This window comes from Nerophis lumbriciformis, linkage group LG04 (assembly GCF_033978685.3).
Source record: "Nerophis lumbriciformis linkage group LG04, RoL_Nlum_v2.1, whole genome shotgun sequence".
Classification (NCBI taxonomy): domain Eukaryota; kingdom Metazoa; phylum Chordata; class Actinopteri; order Syngnathiformes; family Syngnathidae; genus Nerophis; species Nerophis lumbriciformis.
The window spans coordinates 57,144,465-57,167,605 of NC_084551.2; the positions used below are offsets into that span (position 1 = coordinate 57,144,465).

A 23,141-nucleotide genomic window follows, 5' to 3' on the forward strand; every position below is an offset into this window, starting at 1 on the left:
TATGTGGGTGCTACCTGTGTATAGTGTGTGCTACCCACTATATGTGTGTGCTACCCACTATATGTGTGCTACCCACTATATGTGGGTGCTACCTGTGTATAGTGTGTGCTACCCACTATATGTGTGTGCTACACTATATGTGTGTGCTACCCACTATATGTGTGTGCTACCCACTATATGTGTGTGCTACCCACTATATGTGTGCTACCCACTATGTGTGTGCTACCTTCGTGTCGTACGTGCTACCAGCGTGTCACATGTGTTGTGTGTGCTACCTGCGTGTTGTGCATGCTACCTGAGTGTTGTGCGTGCTACCTGAGTGTTGTGGGTGCTACCTGTGTATAGTGTGTGCTACCCACTATGTGTGTGTGCTACACTATATGTGTGTGCTACCCACTATATGAGTGTGCTACCCACTATATGTGTGTGCTACCCACTATATGTGTGCTACCTACTATATGTGGGTGCTACCTGTGTATAGTGTGTGCTACCCACTATATGTGTGTGCTACACTATATGTGGGTGCTACCTGTGTATCGTGTGTGCTACCCACTATATGTGGGTGCTACCCACTATGTGTGTGCTACCTTCGTGTCGTACGTGCTACCGGCGTGTCACATGTGTTGTGTGTGCTACCTGCGTGTTGTGCATGCTACCTCAGTGTTATGCGTGCTACCTGAGTGTTGTGGGTGCTACCTGTGTATAGTGTGTGCTACCCACTATATGTGTGTGCTACACTATATGTGTGTGCTACCCACTATATGAGTGTGCTACCCACTATATGTGTGTGCTACCCACTATATGTGTGCTACCCACTATATGTGGGTGCTACCTGTGTATAGTGTGTGCTACCCACTATATGTGTGTGCTACACTATATGTGGGTGCTACCTGTGTATAGTGTGTGCTACCCACTATATGTGTGTGCTACACTATATGTGTGTGCTACCCACTATATGAGTGTGCTACCCACTATATGTGTGTGCTACCCACTATATGTGTGCTACCCACTATATGTGGGTGCTACCTGTGTATAGTGTGTGCTACCCACTATATGTGTGTGCTACACTATATGTGGGTGCTACCCACTGTGTGTGTGCTACCTGTGTGTCGTACGTGCTACCGGCGTGTCACATGTGTTGTGTGTGCTACCTGCGTGTTGTACGTGCTACCTGAGTGTTGTACGTGCTACCTGCGTGTCACATGTGTGCTACCTGTGTGTCGTGGGTGCTACCTGTGTGTCACATGTGTGCTACCTGTGTGTCGTGGGTGCTACCTGCGTGTCACATGTGTGCTACCTGCGTGTCACATGTGTGCTACCTGCGTGTCACATGTGTGCTACCTGCGTGTCGTGCAGCTGGCTCTCCAGGTTGCTGACTTCTTTGGACAGACGGAGGGATTTGCTGTCAAAGGAGGACAGGTTGCTGGAGAGATTCTCACATTCACTCTGGAAGAGCAGAAAGGAAATAAAAGTTCATTCATCATTCATGAAATGCTGATTCTTCTGAGTTGACTCTTCCTAAAAATAAAAATGAAAAAAAAGGTTCCCAAAATAAACTGACTTTTTTTGAACACTTAATTTAAATGACCAAATATTTTTCCAACAATATTTGTGAGCAAAGTTTGATTTTTCCCAGAATCCCCCCCATCCCTCCGTTGCCAAGGACTGGCCACCATGCAAACATCTCCATGTCAAGTGCACACCCTGCTGGAGCGGAGGCGTACCTGCAGCTTGTGGACTCGCTCCTCTCGCTCCTCCTTCTCGCGGTCGGCCTGACCCAGGCGGGCCGTCACCTCCTGCAGCTGACCCTCCGCCCTCTTGCGGCCGCGCTCGCTCTCCGTGCGGCTGGCCTGGAGGCTCTTCAGCTCCGCCGTCAGACTCTGACGCTCCTCCTCCAGCGCCGCCTTCGCCTTCTCCAGGGACTGACGCGCCTGCAGCACAAGAAGCCACGCCCTTCAGACCCCGCCCACTCTTTCAGGAAAGATGTCATTACGCCATTTGACTATGTTCAAGTCACACATGTCACCACTGAAAAGGTCTTTTAAAGTTTAAAATATTGTGTGGAAAAAGTTGTCTTTGTTCAAGAATTATGTTGGAATATTTTTAGAAGATAAAGTTACAATTTTACAAGAATACATTCCACCATTTTAGAGGATTAAAGTCAAATATATTGTGAAAACATAGATTTTAATTTTTTTTAAGAAAAAAATTAATTAATTTACAAGAATTGTGGAGAAATATTTTAAGAAAAATAAAAAAGTATGTCATTTTACAAGATTAAATATATTCAAATATATTGTTACCAAAAAAGTATTTTAAAGTTAAAAAATATTTAGGAGAGCAAATTAAAAATTTTCAATAAAAAATTCCACCATTTTAGAGGATTAAAGTCAAATATATTGTGGAAAAACAAAACCTTTTTATTTTTTAGAAAAAACTCAATATTTTGAGAAAAAAGTAATTCACAAGAATTGTGTAGAAACATTTTAAGAAAAACCTTGAAGTCAAATATACTATGACCAAAAAGGTATTTTAAAGTTAAAACATTTTGTGAGAAAAAAGTTGTCACTGTACAGGAATAATTTTAGGAAAGCAAGTTAAAATTTTACAAGAAAAAATTCTACCATTTTAGAAGATTAAAGTCAAATATATTGTGGAAAAATATAAAAAAAATGTCATAGAAAAAACGCAATACTTGGAGAAAAAAGTCATTTACAAGAATTGTGTAGAAATATTTTAAGAAAAACTTTGAAAACTATGCCATTTGACAAGATTAAAGTCAAATATATTATGACCAAAAAGGTATTTTAAAGTAAAAAAATATTGCGAGAAAAAAAGTTGTCATTGTACAAGAATTATGGTGGAATATTTTTAGGAAAGCAAGTTAAAATTTTACCAGAAACAATTCCACCATTTTAGAGGATTAAAGTCAAATATATTGTGGAAAAGTAAAAAAAAAATTGTTTTGTACTTCTTTTTTTTTTTTTAAAGAAAAAAACGCAATATTTGTAGAAAAAAGTCATTTACAAGAATTGTGTAGAAATATTTTGAGAAAAAATATTTTAAGAAAAACCTTGAATTCAAATATACTATGACCAAAAAGGTATTTTAAAGTTAAAAAATATTGTGAGAAAAAAAGTTGTCACTGTACAGGAATAATTTTAGGAAAGCAAGTTAAAATTTTACAATAAAACATTCCACCATTTTAGAGGATTAAAGTCAAATATATTGTGGAAAATTATAAAATAAATGTAATAGAAAAAATGCAATACTTGGAGAAAAAAGTAATTCACACAAATTGTGTAGAAATATTTTAAGAAAAACTTCGAAAACTATGCCATTTGACAAGATTAAAGTCAAATATATTATGACCAAAAAGATCTTTTAAAGTTAAAAATATTGTGAGAAAAAAGTTGTCATTGTACAAGAATTATGTCGGAATATTTTTAGGAAAGCAAGTTAAAATCTTACAACAAAATATTCCACCATTTTAGAGGAACAAAGTCAAATATATTGTGGAAAAGTATATTATTTTTATTTATTTATTAAAAGAAAAAAACGCAATATTTGGAGAACAAAGTAATTTACCAGAATTGTGTAGAAATACTTTGAAGAAAAAATATACTTTAAAAACTTTGAAAAGTATGTCATTTTACAAGATTAAAATCAAATATATTATGAAAAAAGTCAGTTTCTTTGAAGAAAAAAGTTTTCATACAATATTTTTTAGGAATATGAGCATTTAAAAAAACATTTTTTTACAAGACAAAATTAGGAAAAGTATTTACGTTTGGAAAAAAGTAATTTTGAGAGGAAAAAAAGGTCTTTGTACAAGAACGATGCGCTGCAGGACTAATTTGGGACATGAGACAAAACCATTTAACAGCAATAAAGAAAGTATCGTCAAAATAAGTCTTTTTTTTTCACTGTAGGAATATTTTGCAGAAACTAAAAGACTATCAAATAAAAAGGTCAATGGCAGGTGAATATGGACTAGATATAAAAGTAGTGAATATGGACTAGATATAAAAGTAGTGAATATGGACTAGATATAAAAGTAGTGAATATGGACTAGATATGAAAGTAGTGAATATGGACTAGATATGAAAGTAGTGAATATGGACTAGATATGAACGTAGTGAATATGGACTAGATATGAAAGTAGTGAATATGGACTAGATATAAAAGTAGTGAATATGGACTAGATATGAACGTGTAGTGAATATGGACTAGATATGAAAGTAGTGAATATGGACTAGATATGAAAGTAGTGAATATGGACTAGATATGAAAGTAGTGAATATGGACTAGATATGAAAGTTGTGAATATGGACTAGATATAAAAGTAGTGAATATGGACTAGATATAAAAGTAGTGAATATGGACTAGATATGAAAGTAGTGAATATGGACTAGATATGAAAGTAGTGAATATGGACTAGATATGAAAGTAGTGAATATGGACTAGATATGAAAGTTGTGATTTAATAAGACCAATAGTTCTACAGTTCTGCACTCGGCTAAATGTCGGTCGTTGTGTACTAAATGTTGAACTCCCAGCCTTTGGGCTGCCCTCTGGTAGTTTTGGTGTCAAACCCTGGACTCGGCTCTCACCCTCTTGCTGTTGTCCAGCTCTTCCTGCAGGTTGTCCACGGCCGAGCTGTGTTTGACCCGCAGCTCAGACAGCTGCGACTCGTGGCGGCGTGTCTCGTCTTCGATGCAACGCTGGAGATCGCCCAACTCCGCCTCCCGACGTGACCTGCGCAGTAAAGTGCTTTCAGGCGGAGTCTGCAGCTCGGGAGAAAAACAAAAAAACCGCGGTCGAGAAGCGGACGCGCTAACTGCTAGGACGTCGCGTCAGCTTGCCACCTACGCCGCTATCATAGCTCAAAATATGCCAGAGTAGACCTTTACCACAGGGTACACACATGGCTCCTCCCCCCACGCCTGTTCAGTCTGTGCTCCTTTCTCGTCAGCTCCTCCTTCGCCGATGTTGATGGAAGTGGATTTTATAAAATGCAGATTATTGTAGCAACATGGCTGTTAAAAATAAGGACTTTGAGGATTTCTGATCTTTTGTGAGGGCACCAAAGGGACTGCTTTGTTTGTGTGCGTGTTGGCGGACCAGCGCATACGGCACAGTTCCGCTTGTCTACAAACAGAATGTCATGACCTGTTAGTCCAGGTCCGATCTTGTTTGCCGTGCTTTCCACACACACACACACGCGTATTTTAGACGCACCCACTAAATTTTACAAGAACATTTTTTTTTTCATATATTAGCCACACCAGACTATAAGTTGCAGATATATACGTTGTTATTTACACGGAAATATTATTTACATATCTTAATTGTTTCCAAATGAAGCAATGTAGTATCTGTTAGTCTACAAAATAACATGTCCCTCCACCCCATTAGGTGGAAGATTACCGTATTTTCCAAACTACAAAGTGCACCGGACTATAAGCCGCATCCACCAAATTAAAAAAAAATAAAATAAAAATAAAAGCATTTCCATATAGTAGTCGCACCGGACTATAAGTGGCAGATATATACGTTGTGAAATGAGTTATTTACACAGAAATATTCTGTAAATGTTTATTTACATACCTTAATTGTTTCCAAATGAAGCAATGTAGTATATTTTAATCTACAAAATAACATGTTCCTCCCACCCCATTAGGTGGAAGATTACCGTATTTTCCAACATACAAAGCACACTATAAGCCGCGGACTAGAAGCAGCACCTACCAAATTTTTGAAAAACAAAAACATTTTTCCATGAATTAGCCGCACCGGACTATAAGTCGCAGATATATACGTTGTGGAATGAGTTTTTTACACACACATATTATTTACATACCTTAATTGTTTCCAAATGAAGCAATGTAGTATCTGTTAGTCTACAAAATAACATGTGTCCCCCCGCCCCATTTGATGGAAGATTACTGTATTTTCCAGACTACAAAGTGCACCGGTATATAAGCCGACCCACTAAATGTATGATTTTTCCATGAATTAGCCACACCGGTCTATAAGTCGCAGATATATACGTTGTGAAATGACTTATTTACACAGAAATATTCTGTAAAGATTTATTTACATACCTTAATTGTTTCCAAATGAAGCAATGTAGTATCTGTTAGTCTACAAAATAACATGTCCCCCCCCCCCCATTTGATGGAAGATTACTGTATTTTCCAGACTACAAAGTGCACCGGTATATAAGCCGACCCACTAAATGTATGATTTTTCCATGAATTAGCCACACCGGTCTATAAGTTGCAGATATATACGTTGTGAAATGACTTATTTACACAGAAATATTCTGTAAAGATTTATTTACATACCTTAATTGTTTCCAAATGAAGCAATGTAGTATCTTTTAGTCTACAAAATAACATGTTCCCCCCCATTAGGTGGAAGATTACTGTATTTTCCAAACTACAAAGCGCACCGGACTATAAGCCGCACCCATCAAAAAAAAAGAAAAAAGTTTTCATATATTAGCCGACTATAAGCCGCAGATATATACGTTGTGGAATTAGTTATTTTCCAAACTACAAAGACATCACACATGGGACGCTTCAGTAAGTGAGAATAGCTGTAGTTATATTGTAAAACTTAGAAACGTTGCTTGGAGTCATGAATGAAGAATCCACACGAGTAGAAATACTATGGACGGCTAGAAGGCGGAAAGCCATTTCTACTTCCTGTTAAAAGTTTTAAATAGCAGGAATTCACATTTACCGAGCAGCACCCAGCAGTGAGCGAACTTGCCCAAAAGATGGCGCCATAGCACAAACAATAACACACCTTTTCAGTGTATTTGTTTGTTTTCTAAACCAATATGGCCGTCAGCGGAGAAAAATCCATAAATTAGCCACACCGTTTTATAAGCGTCAGGGCTCAAAGCGTAGGAAAAAAGTAGCGGCTTATTAGTCCTGTTCTGTGTTTTGTTTCTGTTGTGAGCGCTCCTTCCCCTTGTTGCTAGGGGCGCTGATTGAGCACACCAGCATCTGACGCGATATGTCTTGGGCTCGGCAGTAAACTGGCGCCGCCGTGCCCCGTGGCACGCTTACCTGCCTCATCGGCGCCTGCTTACGCACCTGAGCTCCTGCTGGGCCGCCGTGGTGTCCAGCGTGTCCTCCAGCTCCGTCCTCAGCGCCTCCAGCTCCTCCCCCAGGTCCCGCCGCAGTTTCTCCGCCCGCTCCCTCATGCCGCGCTCGTTCTCCACCTCCTCCTTCAGCTCCGACACCTGGGACATGGCCTCCCGCAGCGCCCGCTGGGACTCCGCCCGACACGTGCCCTCCTCCTCCAACCTGCCGCCACAAAGTGCCAGGACACGGTCTAGACCGGGCTCTGCTTGCGGGGCCACGTGTGTGCTCGCCTCACCGGCCCTGCAAGGTGCTGATCTCCTTGTCCTTGAAGGTGAGGGTGCCCTTCAGCTCGCCCGACATCATGCCCAGGTCCGACAGCTGCTCCTGCGCCTCCATCGCCTCCGCCTCCATCTTCCGCTTCCACTTGTCCTGCTCCAGGCGGCCATGCTCCTCGCGCTTCAGCCGGTCTGCACAGGGCGGAGGCACACGCCGTCAATCCTGCCCTCGCTCTTTGCCATCACTCCAGCAGCACTGAGAGCCTCTCGCTCAGCCGTGGCCCAAACGTTTGGCCTCCAAGGGCCAAAGTGAAAATGTGCAAACGGCGACTTTTGCCGAGTTAGCATGCGAGGCTACATCTTGACCTACTTTTTAACACTGAAAAAGGTCATTTCCTGCAGATTTTCCCCATTCCCGGGGGCTGTTCTGTAACCACCAGTCGCTTTCAAAATAATTTAATTTAATTTAATTAATTCATTTTTGTAATCAGCCTGACCTAAGCCTTGATAAGAATAATATTTGTGATAAAAACATGCGTTCATATTATGTTTTGCTTTTGACCATATATATATATATATATATACATATATATATATACACACATATATATATATATATATATATATATATATATATATATATATACATAATTTTATATATCCATCCATCCATCCATCCATTTTCTACCGCTTATTCCCTTTTGGGGTCGCGGGGGGCGCTGGAGCCTATCTCAGCTACAATCGGGCGGAAGGCGGTGTACACCCTGGACAAGTCGCCACCTCATCGCAGGGCCAACACAGATAGACAGACAACATTCACACTCACATTCACACACTAGGGCCAATTTAGTGTTGCCAATCAACCTATCCCCAGGTGCATGTCTTTGGAGGTGGGAGGAAGCCGGAGTACCCGGAGGGAACCCACGCAGTCACGGGGAGAACATGCAAACTCCACACAGAAAGACCCCGAGCCCGGGATTGAACCCAAGACTACTCAGGACCTTCGTATTGTGAGGCAGATGCACTAACCCCTCTGCCACCGTGATATATATATATGTATATATATATAAAATTATGTATTATTAATTAGTTGAGGTTTTATTTAATCTAGCACTGTGTACATTTAGTTTTCATAATTTTTTACTTTATTAGTTTTCATCTTTTTTTTTAGTTTTTTAGTTTTCATCATTTGTTTGTTTTTTAGTTTTCATAATTTTCATAATTTTTTAGTTTTCATCATTTTTTTTTTTAGGTTTCATCATTTTTTAGTTTTCATCATTTTTTGCAGTATACTTGGTTAGTATTAATTTTGTAATCAGTCTGACCTAAGCCTTGATAAGAATAATATTTTTGATAAAAACATGCGTTCATATTATGTTTTGCTTTTGACCATTAGCTAAAGACAGAATTTAAGCACAAAAATTATGCCTATATTTTCATTTAATTAAAATTTTTGTGAAGAAACACATATATATATCTATGTATATATATATGTATGTGTATGTATGTATGCTCTATTGCGCTCTACTACGGTATCGAGCACTATTTTTTGGATAACCTTATTAAGACATATGTATGTATATATATATATATATATATATATATATATATATATATATATATATATATGTATATATATGTATATATGTGTATATATATATATATATATTATTAATTTATTATATATATATATATATTATATATGTATATATATATATACATATAATTATTTATTATTCATTTCTTGAGACTTTATCATCATTTTCTGCAGTATATTTGATTAGTATTCATTTTTGTAATCAGCCTGACCAAACCCTTGATAGCTAAAGACAGAATTTTCTCCAGCACAAAAATGATGACTACATTTTCATTTAATTGCATTTTTTGTGAAGAAACACACACATTATATATATATATATATATATATATATATATATATATATATATATATATATATATATATATATATATATATATATATATATAATTATTTATTATGAATTAATTATGCCATTTGACAAGATTCAAGTCACATATGTTACGACCAAAAAGGTATTTTAAAGTTAAAAATATTGTGAGAAAAAAGTTGTCATTGAACAAGAATTATGTCGGAATATTTTTAGAAGAAAAAAGTAACATTTTACAAGTCAAATATATTGAACATTTTGAATTTTTTTTTTTTAGAAAAAATGCAATATTTTGAGAAAAACGTAATTTACAAGTATTGTGTAAAAATATTTAAAAAAAAAATATTTTAACAATTTTATTTAAGAAAAAGGTCATCTTTCAAAATGAAGCCACCCCATGGCGGGGGCCCAACGAAACGACACGTTGTGCCAAAATTGGCCCGCGGGCCCCACTTTCAGCATCCATGTCGCAATTTTAGCCGCCACAGGAAGTGAGTGAAAAAACACTCCCACTTAAGTCAAAGTGAGACTCCACTTTTCCACAAATGCACTAGCTCGATGCTAACACATTGGCTTTTTACTTTTGACCATTGGCTAAAGACAACATTTTCTCCAGCACAAAAATTATGACTACATTTTCATTCAATGGAAAAGTGAAGTTGTCAGGTTGTGTAAATGGTAAATAAAAAGAGAATACAACAAATCCTTTTCAATTTATATTCAATTGAATAGACTGCAAAGACAAGATATTTCATGTTTTTTGCAAATAATCATGAACTTAGAATTTAATGGCAGCAACACATTGCAAAAACGGCATTTTTACCAGTGTGTTACATGGCCTTTCCTTTTAACAACACTCAGTAAAGGTTTGGGAACTGAGGAGACACATTTTTGAAGCTTCTCAGGTGGAATTCTCTCCCATTCTTGCTTGATGTACAGCTTAAGTTGTTCAACAGTCTCCCTTCTCATATTTTAGCCTTCACACATTTTCAATGTCTGGACTACAGGCAGGCCAGTCTAGTACCCGCACTCTTTTACTATGAAGCCACGCTGTTCTAACACCTGGCTTGGCATTGTCTTGCTGAAATAAGCAGGGGCGTCCATGATAACAACATATGTTGCTCCAAAACCTGTATGTACCTTTCAGCATTAATGGTGCCTTCACAGATGTGTAAGTTACCCATGTCTTGGCCACTAATACACCCCCATACCATCACACATGCTGCCTTTTACACTTTCACCCTTGAACAGTCTGGATGGTTATTTTCCTCTTTGGTCCACAGTTACCAAAAACAATTAAAAATGTGGACTCGTCAGACCACAGAACACTTTTCCACTTTGCATCAGTCCATCTTAGATGAGCTCGGGCCCAGCAAAGTCGGCGGCGTTTCCGGGTGTTGTTGATAAATGGCTGTGGCTTTGCATAGTAGAGTTTTAACTTGCACTTACAGATGTAGCGACCAACTGTAGTTACTGACAGTGGTTTTCTGAAGTGTTCCTGAGCCCATGTGGTGATATCATTTACACACTGATGTGGTATTATGATGCAGTAGCGCCTGAGGGATCCAAGGTGTGTAATATCATGGCTTACGTGCAGTGATTTCTCCAGATTCTCTGAACCTTTTGATATTACAGAGCGTAGATGGTGAAATCCCTAAATTCCTTGCAATAGCTGCTTGAGAAATGTTGTTCTTAAACAATTTGCTCAGGCATTTGTTGACAAAGTGGTGACCCTCGCCCCGTCCTTGTTTGTGAATGACTGAGCATTTCATACAAGCTGCTTTTATACCCAATCATGGCACCCACCTGTTCCCAATTAGATTTAGATTTAGATTGGTCCCCGTTGGGGAAATTAATTTTCACTGCCGTACATTTGAACAATAGACATTACATACACATCCCGAAACAAAAATAACAAAAAGACATCATACATGACCAACACACATTTACAGGCTCGTCAGACAGCCTGTTCACCTGTGGGATGTTCCAAATAAGTCTTTGATGAGCATTCCTCAACTTCCTCACTCTTTTTTGCCACTTGTGCCAGCTTTTTTGAAACATGTTGCAGGCATCAAATTCCAAATGAGCTAATATTTGCAAAAAATAAGAAAGTTTGTCAGTGTGAACATGAAATATCTTGTCTTTGCAGTCTATTCAATTGAATATAAGTTGAAAAGGATTTGTTGTATTCTCTTTTTATTTACCATTTACACAACCTGACAACTTCACTGCTTTTGTATTATTGAAGACAGTTAGCATTATTTGCACGTATTGCTGTGTTCTGGAACATCAGGCCAACAACGCCCACAGACGTCAGCGGCCAAAAGTGCAGAGTCAGCGTGCACACAATGGCTGACAGGTGCTTTCACTTTCTCTTTACCTTCCAGGTCGGCGATGACGGCCTCCTGTTTGTTCTTCAGCTTGTTCAGACTCTTGCTCTTCTCCTCCTCCTCGGTCAGGTGGTCCGTCACCTCGCTCAGACGCTCCTCCAGCTGCTTCTTCTCCTGCTCGGAGGGCGAGAGGGAAAATGTCTCTGCGGGCGATACGGTTTTCTCGGGGCCGACACCTATTGTTATCGCTCTACGATTCAGAATCAATTCTCGATTCAAATCCATCCCTGCAAAGTATTATTTGGTATCATTATTGTATTGAAACCTTTTCAAAAAGCTCCTTCTTAAAAAAAAAAAAAATATATATATATATATATATATATATATATATATTAATAATTATTATATTAAAAAAACAAGCAAATATAATTAGATGTTTTTGTTTGTTCTATGGCGCCATCTTTTGGACCGATTTGCTCACTGCATGTGATGCAGCGTCCTTCTATTTCGGCCTGTCGACCGGATGTATAAGTGTTGTTCCGTCTTCTAGCCGTCCATAGCGTTTCTACTCGTATGGATCCTTCATTCATCACTCCAAGCAACGTTTGTGAGTTTTACAACACATTTAAATATACAATATAATATAGTATAATTTACAATATAACTAAATATACAATATAATATAATTTACAATATAACTAAATATACAATATAATATACTTTACAATATATCTAAATATACAACATAATATAATTTACAATATAACTAAATATACAATATAATAAATATAATTTACAATATAACTAAATATACAATATAACATAATATACTTTACAATATAACTAAATATACAATATAACATAATATACTTTACAATACAACTAAATATACAATATAATATAATTTACAATATAACTAAATATACAATGTAATATAATATCATTTACAATATAACTAAATATACAATTATAATATAATATAATTTACAATATAACTAAATATACAATATAATATAATGTAATTTACAATATAACTAAATATACAATATAATATAATTTACAATATAACTAAATATACAATATAATATAATTTACAATATATCTAAATATACAATATAATATAATATAATTTACAATATAATTTAATATACTTCACAATATAACTAAATATACAATATAATATTTTACAATATAACTAAATATACAATATAATATAATATACTTTACAATATAACTAAATATACAATATAATATAATATATAATATAACTAAATATACAATATAATATAATTTACAACATAACGAAATATACAATATAATATAATATAATTTATAATATAACTAAATATACAATATAATATAATATAATTTACAATATAACTAAATATACAATATAATATAATTTACAATATAACTAAATATACAATAATAATATAATATAATTTACAATATAACTAAATATACAATATAATATAATTTACAATATAACTAAATATACAATAATGATATAATATAATTTACAATATAACTAAATATACAATATAATATAATATAATTTACAATATAACTAAATCCATCCATCCATCCATCTTCTTCCGCTTATCCGAGGTCGGGTCGCGGGGGCAGCAGCCTAAGCAGGGAAGCCCAGACTTCCCTCTCCCCAGCCACTTCGTCCAGCTCTTCCTGTGGGACCCCGAGGTGTTCCCAGGCCAGCCGGGAGACATAGTCTTCCCAACGTGTTCTGGGTCTTCCCCGCGGCCTCCTATCGGTCGGACGTGCCCTAAACACCTCCCTAGGGAGACGTTCGGGTGGCATCCTGACCAGATGCCCGAACCACCTCATCTGGCTCCTCTCCATGTGGAGGAGCAGCGGCTTTACTTTGAGCTCCCCCCGGATTACAGAGCTTCTCACCCTATCTCTAAGGGAGAGCCCCGCCAACTAATACAATATAATATAATATAATTTACAATATAACTAAATATACAATATAATATAATTTACAATATAACTAAATATACAATATAATATAATTTACAATATAACTAAATATACAATAATAATATAATATAATTTACAATATAACTAAATATATAATATATTTTACAATACAACTAAATATAAAATATAACATAATATACTTTACAATATAACTAAATATACAATATAATATAATATAATTTACAATATAACTAAATCTACAATATAATATAATATACTTTACAATATACAGTAACTAAATATACAATATAGTATAATTTACAATATAACTAAATATACAATATAATATAATTTACAATATAACTAAATATACAATATAATATAATTTACAATATAACTAAAACTATTCTTACTCACTAAAAGTCCCATGTGTGATGTCTGTAGGAGTGTTTTCATGCATATTTGTACGTGCTATAGTAATGTAATGATGCTAGTGTTGTTAGCATTAGCTAATATGCTAACAAGTTTACGAGTGTCTGTGTTAGTATTATTAACTTACAACGGCATTCTTTTTGTATTGTTTCACTTTCCTAAGTAAATTCAGCAAAATGTCACCGTCGAGTTATTGAGCTGATTGGAGAGCTAGCTTGCGCAGCTAGTGGGTCCATGAAAATGACTTTTGTTTTGTTTGATCAGCTGTTTTACTGCCACGTTACATGGAAGAAAAAAAATTCTTGTAATATTTGGTGGGGGCAGCTTAGCGCTTTGTAGTCTGGAAAATATGGTAATCTTCCAACAAATGGGGGGGAAACATGTTATTTTGTAGACTAACAGATACTACACTGCTTCATTTGGAAACAATTAAGGTATGTAAATAAACATTTCTGCGTAAATAAGTCATTTCACAACGTATATATCTGCGTCTTATAGTCCGGTGTGGCTAATATATGGAAATATGTATTTTTCCTTCAAAAATGTAGTGGGTTATAAACCTATAGTCTATAGTCTGGAAGTAGGGTAGATGCAAATGCTGCCTCAGGGCACTAATAATGTTGTATGTGGACTTTAATGCTGCCTCAGGGCACTAATAATGTTGTATGTGGACTTTAATGCTGCCTCAGGGCACTAATAATGTTGTATGTGGACTTTTAAAGGACACCAACCTTGCCGAGGCGATCCCTCTGCTCCACCGTGGTCAGGAGGTCGTTCTCCAGACTCTTCACTTTGGTCTCCAGGGAGACTTTCTCCAGCAGGAGGCGCTGCCTGGCACTCTCCTCCTCTTCTAGCTGCTCCTCCAGGTCCTGGAAGGAGGGAGGGGTCAGGGTAAGACCACATGGCTGGTGTGTCTCCCGCGGGTCATTTGGTGCCAGACCAGAATGTTCTGCTGCATCTTCTTCTTCTCGTTGGTCAGCTGCGTTCCTCGCTCCTCCTCCTCCTCCAGCCGACTCTCCATCTCCGTCAGCACGTCCTCCAGCTCCTGTTTGCGGCTGGCCAGCCTGGACCTCATCTCCTCCGCCTCGGCAAACAGCTCCGCCTCCGCCTGCAGCTGGTCGGCCAGCACCGCCTTCTCCTCCATCAGCTGGAACAGGAACGTCACACACGCTGTTTTAACCGCTTCGAAATAACATATGTCAATAAAAACATCAACGATGTGCTCTGCCTAATAACCTGGTGGGCCAAATAAAATGATGTGGCCTGTCACAATAAAATGAAGTGGCTGATGACAGCATAAAGTGATGTGGCAGGCCACTTTTAAATGATGTGGCCGACCAAATGTGGCCCCCGGACCTTGAGTTTGCAAGCTGGAAGGTGAGGAGGAGGAAGGTGAGGAGGAAGAGGAGGTGTCCATGAGGAGGAGGAAGGTGAGGAGGAAGAGGAGGTGTCCATGAGGAGGAGGAAGGTGAGGATGAGGAGGTGCCCATGAGGAGGAGGAAGGTGAGGAGGAGGAAGAGGCGTCCATGAGGAGGAGGAGGGTGAGGAGGAAGAAGAGGAGGTGTCCATGAGGAGGAGGAAGGTGAGGTGTCCATGAGGAGGAGGAAGGTGAGGAGGAGGAAGAGGCGTCCATGAGGAGGAGGAGGGTGAGGAGGAAGAAGAGGAGGTGTCCATGAGGAGGAGGAAGGTGAGGAGGATGAGGAAGTGTCCATGAGGAGGAGGAAGAGGAGGTGTCCATGAGGAGGAAGGTGAGGAGGAGGATGAGGAGGTGTCCATGAGGAGGAGGAGGGTGAGGAGGAAGAGGAGGTGTCCATGAGGAGGAGGAAGGTAAGGAGGTGAAAAGGTGTCCGTGAGGAGGAGGAAGGTGAGGAGGAGGAAGAGGAGGTGTCCATGGAGGAGGAAAAGGTGTCCATGAGGAGGAGGAAGGTGAGGAGGAGGAAGAGGATGTCTCCATGAGGAGGAGGAAGGTGAGGAGGAGGAAGAGGTCTCCATGAGGAGGAGGAAGGTGAGGAGGAAGAGGAGGTGTCCATGAGGAGGAGGAAGAGGAGGTGTCCATGAGGAGGAGGAAGGTGAGGAGGAAGAGGGGGTGTCCATGAGGAGGAGGAAGGTGAGGAGGTGTCCATGAGGAGGAGGAAGGTGAGGAGGAAGAGGAGGTGTCCATGAGGAGGAAGGTGAGGAGGAGGAAGAGGAGGTGTCCATGAGGAGGAAGGTGAGGAGGAAGAGGAGGTGTCCATGAGGAGGAGGAAGGTGAGGAGGTGAAAATGTGTCCATGAGGAGGAGGAAGGTGAGGAGAAGGAAGAGGAGGAAGAGGAGGTGTCCATGAGGAGGAGGAAGGTGAGGAGGAAGAGGAGGTGTCCATGAAGAGGAGGAAGATGAGGAGGAGGAAGAGGAGGTGTCCATGAGGAGGAGGAAGGTGAGGAGGATGAGGAGGCGTCCATGAGGAGGAGGAAGGTGAGGAGGAGGAAGAGGAGGTGTCCATGAGGAGGAAGGTGAGGAGGAGGAAGAGGAGGTGTCCATGAGGAGGAGGAAGGTGAGGAGGAGGAAGAGGAGGTGTCCATGAGGAGGAAGGTAAGGAGGAAGAGGAGGTGTCCATGAGGAGAAGGAGGGTGAGGAGGAAGAGGAGGTGTCCATGAGGAGGAGAAAGGTGAGGAGGAGGAAGAGGAGGTGTCCATGAGGAGGAGGAAAAGGTGTCCATGAGGAGGAGGAAGAGGAGGTGTCCATGAGGAAGAGGAAGGTGAGGAGGAAGAGGGGGTGTCCATGAGGAGGAGGAAGGTGAGGAGGAGGAAGAGGTGTCCATGAGGAGGAGGAAGGTGAGGAGGAGGTAGAAGGTGAGCTCACCTGCACGTGTTTCTTGTCCAGGTCCACAAAGTCCTGCTCCACCCGGGTCAGTTTGTCCTTGGCCTTCAGCAGCTCAGACTCTCTCACCTGGATCTCCTCATCCTGACGAGTCACCTGCAGGAGTGGCTTCACCTGTCGAGACCACACCCCCACCGTCACTACACTCTAGTATATATACTACTACACTACTGTCTAATACTACACTACTGTGTACCAGAAATATTGAGTACTGTGTACCGGAAATATTACAGTACTTTGTACTGGAAATATTACAATACTGTGTACCGGAAATACTACAGTACTGTGTGCAATAAACATAAATATTATAGTACTGTGTGCAATAAACATAAATATTATACTACTGTGTGTTATAAACAAATATAGTACTGTGTGTAATAAATGAATAGTATAGTACTGTGTGCAATAAACATAACTATTATAGTACTGTGTAATAAACAAATATTATAGTAATGTGTGAAATATAAATATTAAGCAGAGAAACTTTAGGACAAGTTTGCTCACTGCATGCAAGTTTGAAATATACTAAAACCGTCCATAACGTTTCTACTCGTATGGATCCTTCATTCATCACTCCAAACAATGTTTGTGTGTTTTACAATATAACTAAATATACAATATAATATAATATACTTTACAATATAACTAAATATACAATATAATATAATTTACAATATAACTAAATATACAATATAATATAATATACTTTACAATATAACTAAATATACAATATAATATTATATAATTTACAATATAATAAATATACAATATAATATAATATAATTTACAATATAACTAAATATACAATATAATATAATATAAATTACAATATAACTAAATATACAATATAATATAATATAATTTACAATATAACTAAATATACAATATAATACAATATAATTTACAATATAACTAAATATACAATATAATATAATATAATTTACAATATAACTAAAAGTATTCTGACTTACTAAAGTGTCCCATGTGTGATGTCTGTAGGAGCGTTTTCATGCATATAACCAAGCTAGCGTCGAGCATTTTAACGATTGGTTCCTGGTCAGTCCTTTGGGACCCCCGAGGTACTGCAGTGTAGTACCTTAGTGAAAAGTCCTTTGGGACCCCCGAGGTACCGCAGTGTAGTACCTTAGTGAAGAGTCCTTTGGGACCCCTGAGGTACCGCAGTGTAGTACCTTAGTGAAGAGTCCTTTGGGACCCCCGAGGTACCGCAGTGTAGTACCTTAGTGAAGAGTTTGGGACCCCTGAGGTACCGCAGTGTAGTACCTTAGTGAAGAGTCTCCACCACTGCCAGTTCCTGAGTTTGAGGTAGGCAGCACAGTTCCTCTGCATCACCCTCAGAGCTCCCAGCTGCTGCTGCTTCTTCATGAAGGCCCTGAGGAGCACACCTCGCACACGTCAGCACACGTACACTTCCTGCTCGCACACGTACACTTCCTGCTCACACACGTCAGCACACGTACACTTCCTGCTCGCACACGTCAGCACACGTACACTTCCTGCTCGCACACGTACACTTCCTGCTCACACACGTCAGCACACGTACACTTCCTGCTCGCACACGTCAGCACACGTACACTTCCTGCTCGCACACGTCAGCACACGTACACTTCCTGCTCGCACACGTCAGCACACGTACACTTCCTGCTCGCCTTGACTACACACAGGAACACTTTCTCTGCTCGCCATGTGCGATATGAGCAGTCCTACAGCGTGTGTACTTGTGTGTGATATCATGTGCGATACGATCAGTCCTACAGCGTGTTTACTTGTGTGTGATATCATGTGCGATACGAGCGTTCCTACAGCGTGTGTACTTGTGTGTGATATCATGTGCAATACGAGCAGTCCTACAGCGTGTTTACTTGTGTGTGATATCATGTGCGATACGAGCGGTCCTACAGCGTGTTTACTTGTGTGTGATATCATGTGCGATACGAGCGTTCCTACAGTGTGTGTACTTGTGTGTGATATCATGTGCAATACGAGCAGTCCTACAGCGTGTTTACTTGTGTGTGATATCATGTGCGATACGAGCGGTCCTACAGCGTGTTTACTTGTGTGTGATATCATGTGCGATACGAGCGTTCCTACAGCGTGTGTACTTGTGTGTGATATCATGTGCAATACGAGCAGTCCTACAGCGTGTTTACTTGTGTGTGATATCATGTGCGATACGAGCGTTCCTACAGCGTGTGTACTTGTGTGTGATATCATGTGCAATACGAGCAGTCCTACAGCGTGTTTACTTGTGTGTGATATCATGTGCGATACGAGCGGTCCTACAGCGTGTTTACTTGTGTGTGATATCATGTGCGATACGAGCGTTCCTGCAGCGTGTGTACTTGTGTGTGATATCATGTGCGATATGAGCAGCCCTACAGTGTGTTTACTTGTGTGTGATATCATGTGCGATACGAGCGTTCCTGCAGCGTGTGTACTTGTGTGTGATATCATGTGCGATACGATCAGTCCTACAGCGTGTTTACTTGTGTGTGATATCATGTGCAATACGAGCGTTCCAACAGCGTGTTTACTTGTGTGTGATATCATGTGCGATACGAGCAGTCCTACAGCGTGTTTACTTGTGTGTGATATCAAGTGCAATACAAGCAGTCCTGCAGCGTGTTTACTTGTGTGTGATATCATGTGCGATACAAGCAGTCCTATAGCATGTTTACTTGTGTGTGATATCATGTGCGATATGATCAGTCCTACAGGGTGTGTACTTGTGTGTGATATCATGTGCGATACGAGCGTTCCTGCAGCGTGTGTACTTGTGTGTGATATCATGTGCGATATGAGCAGCCCTACAGTGTGTTTACTTGTGTGTGATATCATGTGCGATACGAGCGTTCCTGCAGCGTGTGTACTTGTGTGTGATATCATGTGCGATACGATCAGTCCTACAGCGTGTTTACTTGTGTGTGATATCATGTGCAATACGAGCGTTCCAACAGCGTGTTTACTTGTGTGTGATATCATGTGCGATACGAGCAGTCCTACAGCGTGTTTACTTGTGTGTGATAGCACGTGCAATACAAGCAGTCCTACAGCGTGTTTACTTGTGTGTGATATCAAGTGCAATACAAGCAGTCCTGCAGCGTGTTTACTTGTGTGTGATATCATGTGCGATACAAGCAGTCCTATAGCATGTTTACTTGTGTGTGATATCATGTGCGATATGATCAGTCCTACAGCGTGTGTACTTGTGTGTGATATAATGTGCGATATGAGCAGTCCTACAGCGTGTGTACTTGTGTGTGATATCATGTGCGATACGATCAGTCCTACAGCGTGTGTACTTGTGTGTGATATCATGTGCGATACGGAGCAGTCCTAGAGCGTGTTAACATGTGTGTGATATCATGTGCAATACTGAGCAGTCCTACAGCGTGTTTACTTGTGTGTGATATCATGTGCGATACAAGCAGTCCTGCAGTGTGTTTACGTGTGCAAAGTTGAACAGTCAACATCTAAATGTCCTCCAATAAACACACAATTTCTTCTATTTTAGTCAAGTCATTTACAAAAGGTAAACATGCTAAGCTTTGGGCTACGAAGAGTAACAAACGTGTCCGCATCATTCAACTTCACTGCTTCGTGAGCTTAAAATCAATATTCCTCCTCGATATTACAAGTGTGTAGGTTTCCTGGGGTCAAAAACCGTATCGGTGCTTACTTGCGTGCCAGGTAGCCTCTGGCCGCACTCTGGAAGCGTATGATGGTGTCGGTGATCTTCAGGTCTCGCTCCTCCTCCAGGTGAGCCAGGACGCCAGCCCTGAAGAACACCTTGCTCTGGCCCACGCGGAACAGGTTGGGATCCAGCTCCAAGGCTTTGATCTAGGCAGGCGGGAGCAAGGCTTTAATACAAATACAGGCATGCGGGCCCCTGAGGGACCTGGACCTAACCCCTCACCCTGACCCTGACCCTGACCCTCACCATGAGCTCTGAAGCCTGTTTGCCGTCCATGAAGGTGCGAGGAATGGCGTTGGGAGTCAGAATCTCGTATCTGCGGGATAGATTGGAGTGAGTGTGCATAGCGTGTGTGCGTGAGACGCCTTCCTGGTCTACACCAGGAGGACAAGGACAAGTCTTGTGCCAGACCACGCTGGCATAAGACTTGTGTCCTTGTCCTACTGGTCTACACCAGGAGGACAAGGACAAGTCTTGTGCCAGACCACGCTGGCACAAGACTTGTGTCCATGTCCTACTGGTCTACACCAGGAGGACAAGGACAAGTCCTGTGCCAGACCACGCTGGCACAAGACTTGTGTCCATGTCCTACTGGTCTACACCAGGAGGACAAGAACACAAGTCCTGTGCCAGACCACGCTGGCAAGTATGGAACAGGTGGTCCCCAAACTACGGAACATTCCCAGCTAAGAAAAAAAAAAAAACTGAACAAAAACAAGATCTGAATTTGTGGAGCCGAGCTATTGACCTTTTGTGTTTTTTGGCAAATCATCAGAGCCATGTTTGGCGCCAGGCCACGCCCACATCTTATATTGTAGGAAACATTCCTTGGCAATGAATCATTATCTGTCATTTTAACCACCACTCATTTGGTCAAAGTCCCTGGGAGGAGTTTGTTAAAGAACGACACTTTTTATTTGCCAAAAAATGGTGAAAAATGGCAAAAACCCATCAGAGCAAAAAGTAGCCGAAAACCACCGGAGCAAGGTTTGGCGCCAGGCCACGCCCACATCTTAAGGCGTAGGAAAAAGGTGACAGTTTGACACTGGAACTGATGAGTTGACCTTGCACAAGGGACATGTTGTTTGGTTCCGGACTCACCTCTGTCTGAACTCCTGGAAGGGGATGCGGTTGGGGAAGCCTTGTCGACAGATGCGGATCCCTTCCAGGACCCCGTTGCACCTGAGCTGGTCCAGAACCAGGTGAGGTGCCAGCTTGCCGGCCTGAATGAGACAAGAGGCGGTTTGGCAATCAGATGAGGAAAGTCCTGACTCGGGTCTCCCTGGGTCTCACCCTCTTCTCGTGGTTGGGGATGATGCAGCGCAGGAAGTTAGGATTGGTGTTCCTCAGCGTGGCCATGAGCTTGGCCAGGGACTCCTTGTAGAGCTGGCCCACGGTCCGGAACATTCCCTTCTTGGTCTTCAGCCCCCCTGCTCCGAAGGTGACCGGACCACTGCTCTCCCCCGCACCCATCTGCTCCATGCCGATGATGCGGTCCACTGAGGGCACCAGAAGACTTCATTCAGTTAATAATGCACTATTACGTTAACTATAGACACTAGTGCACTATTACGTTAACTATAGACACTAGTGCACTATTACAATAAATATAGACACTAGTGCACTATTACGTTAACTATAGACACTAGTGCACTATTACAATAAATATAGGCACTAGTGCACTATTACGTTAACTATAGACACTAGTGCACTATTACAATAAATATAGACACTAGTGCACTATTACAATAAATATAGACACTAGTGCACTATTACGTTAAATATAGACAATAGTGCACTATTATCTTAACTATAGACACTAGTGCACTATTACAATAAATATAGACACTAGTCACTATTACGTTAACTATAGACACTAGTGCACTATTACGTTAAATATAGACACTAGTGCACTATTACAATAAATATAGACACTAGTCACTATTACGTTAAATATAGACACTAGTCACTATTACGTTAAATATAGACACTAGTGCACTATTACGTTAAATATAGACATTAGTGCACTATTACGTAACTATAGACGCTAGTGCACAATTACATTAAATATACACACTAGTCCACTATTACATTAAATATAGACACTAGTGCACTATTACATTAAATATAGACACTAGTGCACTATTATGTAACTATAGAAACTAGTGCACAATTACATTAAATATAGACACTAGTGCACAATTACATTAAATATAGACACTAGTGCACTATTACATCAAATATAGACACTAGTGCACTATTATATTAAATATACACACTAGTGCACTATTACGTTAACTATAGACACTAGTGCACTATTACGTTAACTATAGACACTAGTGCACTATTACATTAAATATAGACACTAGTGCACTATTACATGACATATAGACACTAGTGCACTATTACAATAAATATAGACACTAGTGCACTATTATATTAAATACAGACACTAGTGCACTATTACGTTACATATAGACACTAGTGCACTATTACTTTAAATATAGACACTAGTGCACTATTACGTTAAATATAGACACTAGTGCACTATTACGTTAACTATAGACACTAGTGCACTATTACGTTAAATA

The 23,141-nt window shown here is 39.9% G+C and overlaps 1 protein-coding gene across 5 annotated transcripts in view; it reads right to left on the minus strand.

The window, feature by feature from the left end:
* Positions 1-23,141, minus strand: part of myh14 (myosin, heavy chain 14, non-muscle) — a 149,939-nt gene that overhangs the window by 35,791 nt on the left and 91,007 nt on the right. For all 5 annotated transcript variants that reach the window (XM_072913082.1, XM_072913081.1, XM_072913080.1 and 2 more), the window contains 14 exons: positions 21,844-22,049; positions 21,652-21,773; positions 20,797-20,866; positions 20,536-20,696; positions 18,120-18,228; positions 16,821-16,952; positions 14,923-15,129; positions 14,714-14,851; positions 11,663-11,786; positions 7,396-7,567; positions 7,110-7,322; positions 4,614-4,758; positions 1,725-1,931; positions 1,342-1,446 (listed from right to left, as the gene is read on the minus strand). In XM_072913082.1, the coding sequence (XP_072769183.1) occupies positions 1,342-1,446; positions 1,725-1,931; positions 4,614-4,758; positions 7,110-7,322; positions 7,396-7,567; positions 11,663-11,786; positions 14,714-14,851; positions 14,923-15,129; positions 16,821-16,952; positions 18,120-18,228; positions 20,536-20,696; positions 20,797-20,866; positions 21,652-21,773; positions 21,844-22,049 (2,111 nt within the window). The remainder of the gene's footprint in view (positions 1-1,341; positions 1,447-1,724; positions 1,932-4,613; positions 4,759-7,109; positions 7,323-7,395; positions 7,568-11,662; positions 11,787-14,713; positions 14,852-14,922; positions 15,130-16,820; positions 16,953-18,119; positions 18,229-20,535; positions 20,697-20,796; positions 20,867-21,651; positions 21,774-21,843; positions 22,050-23,141) is intronic.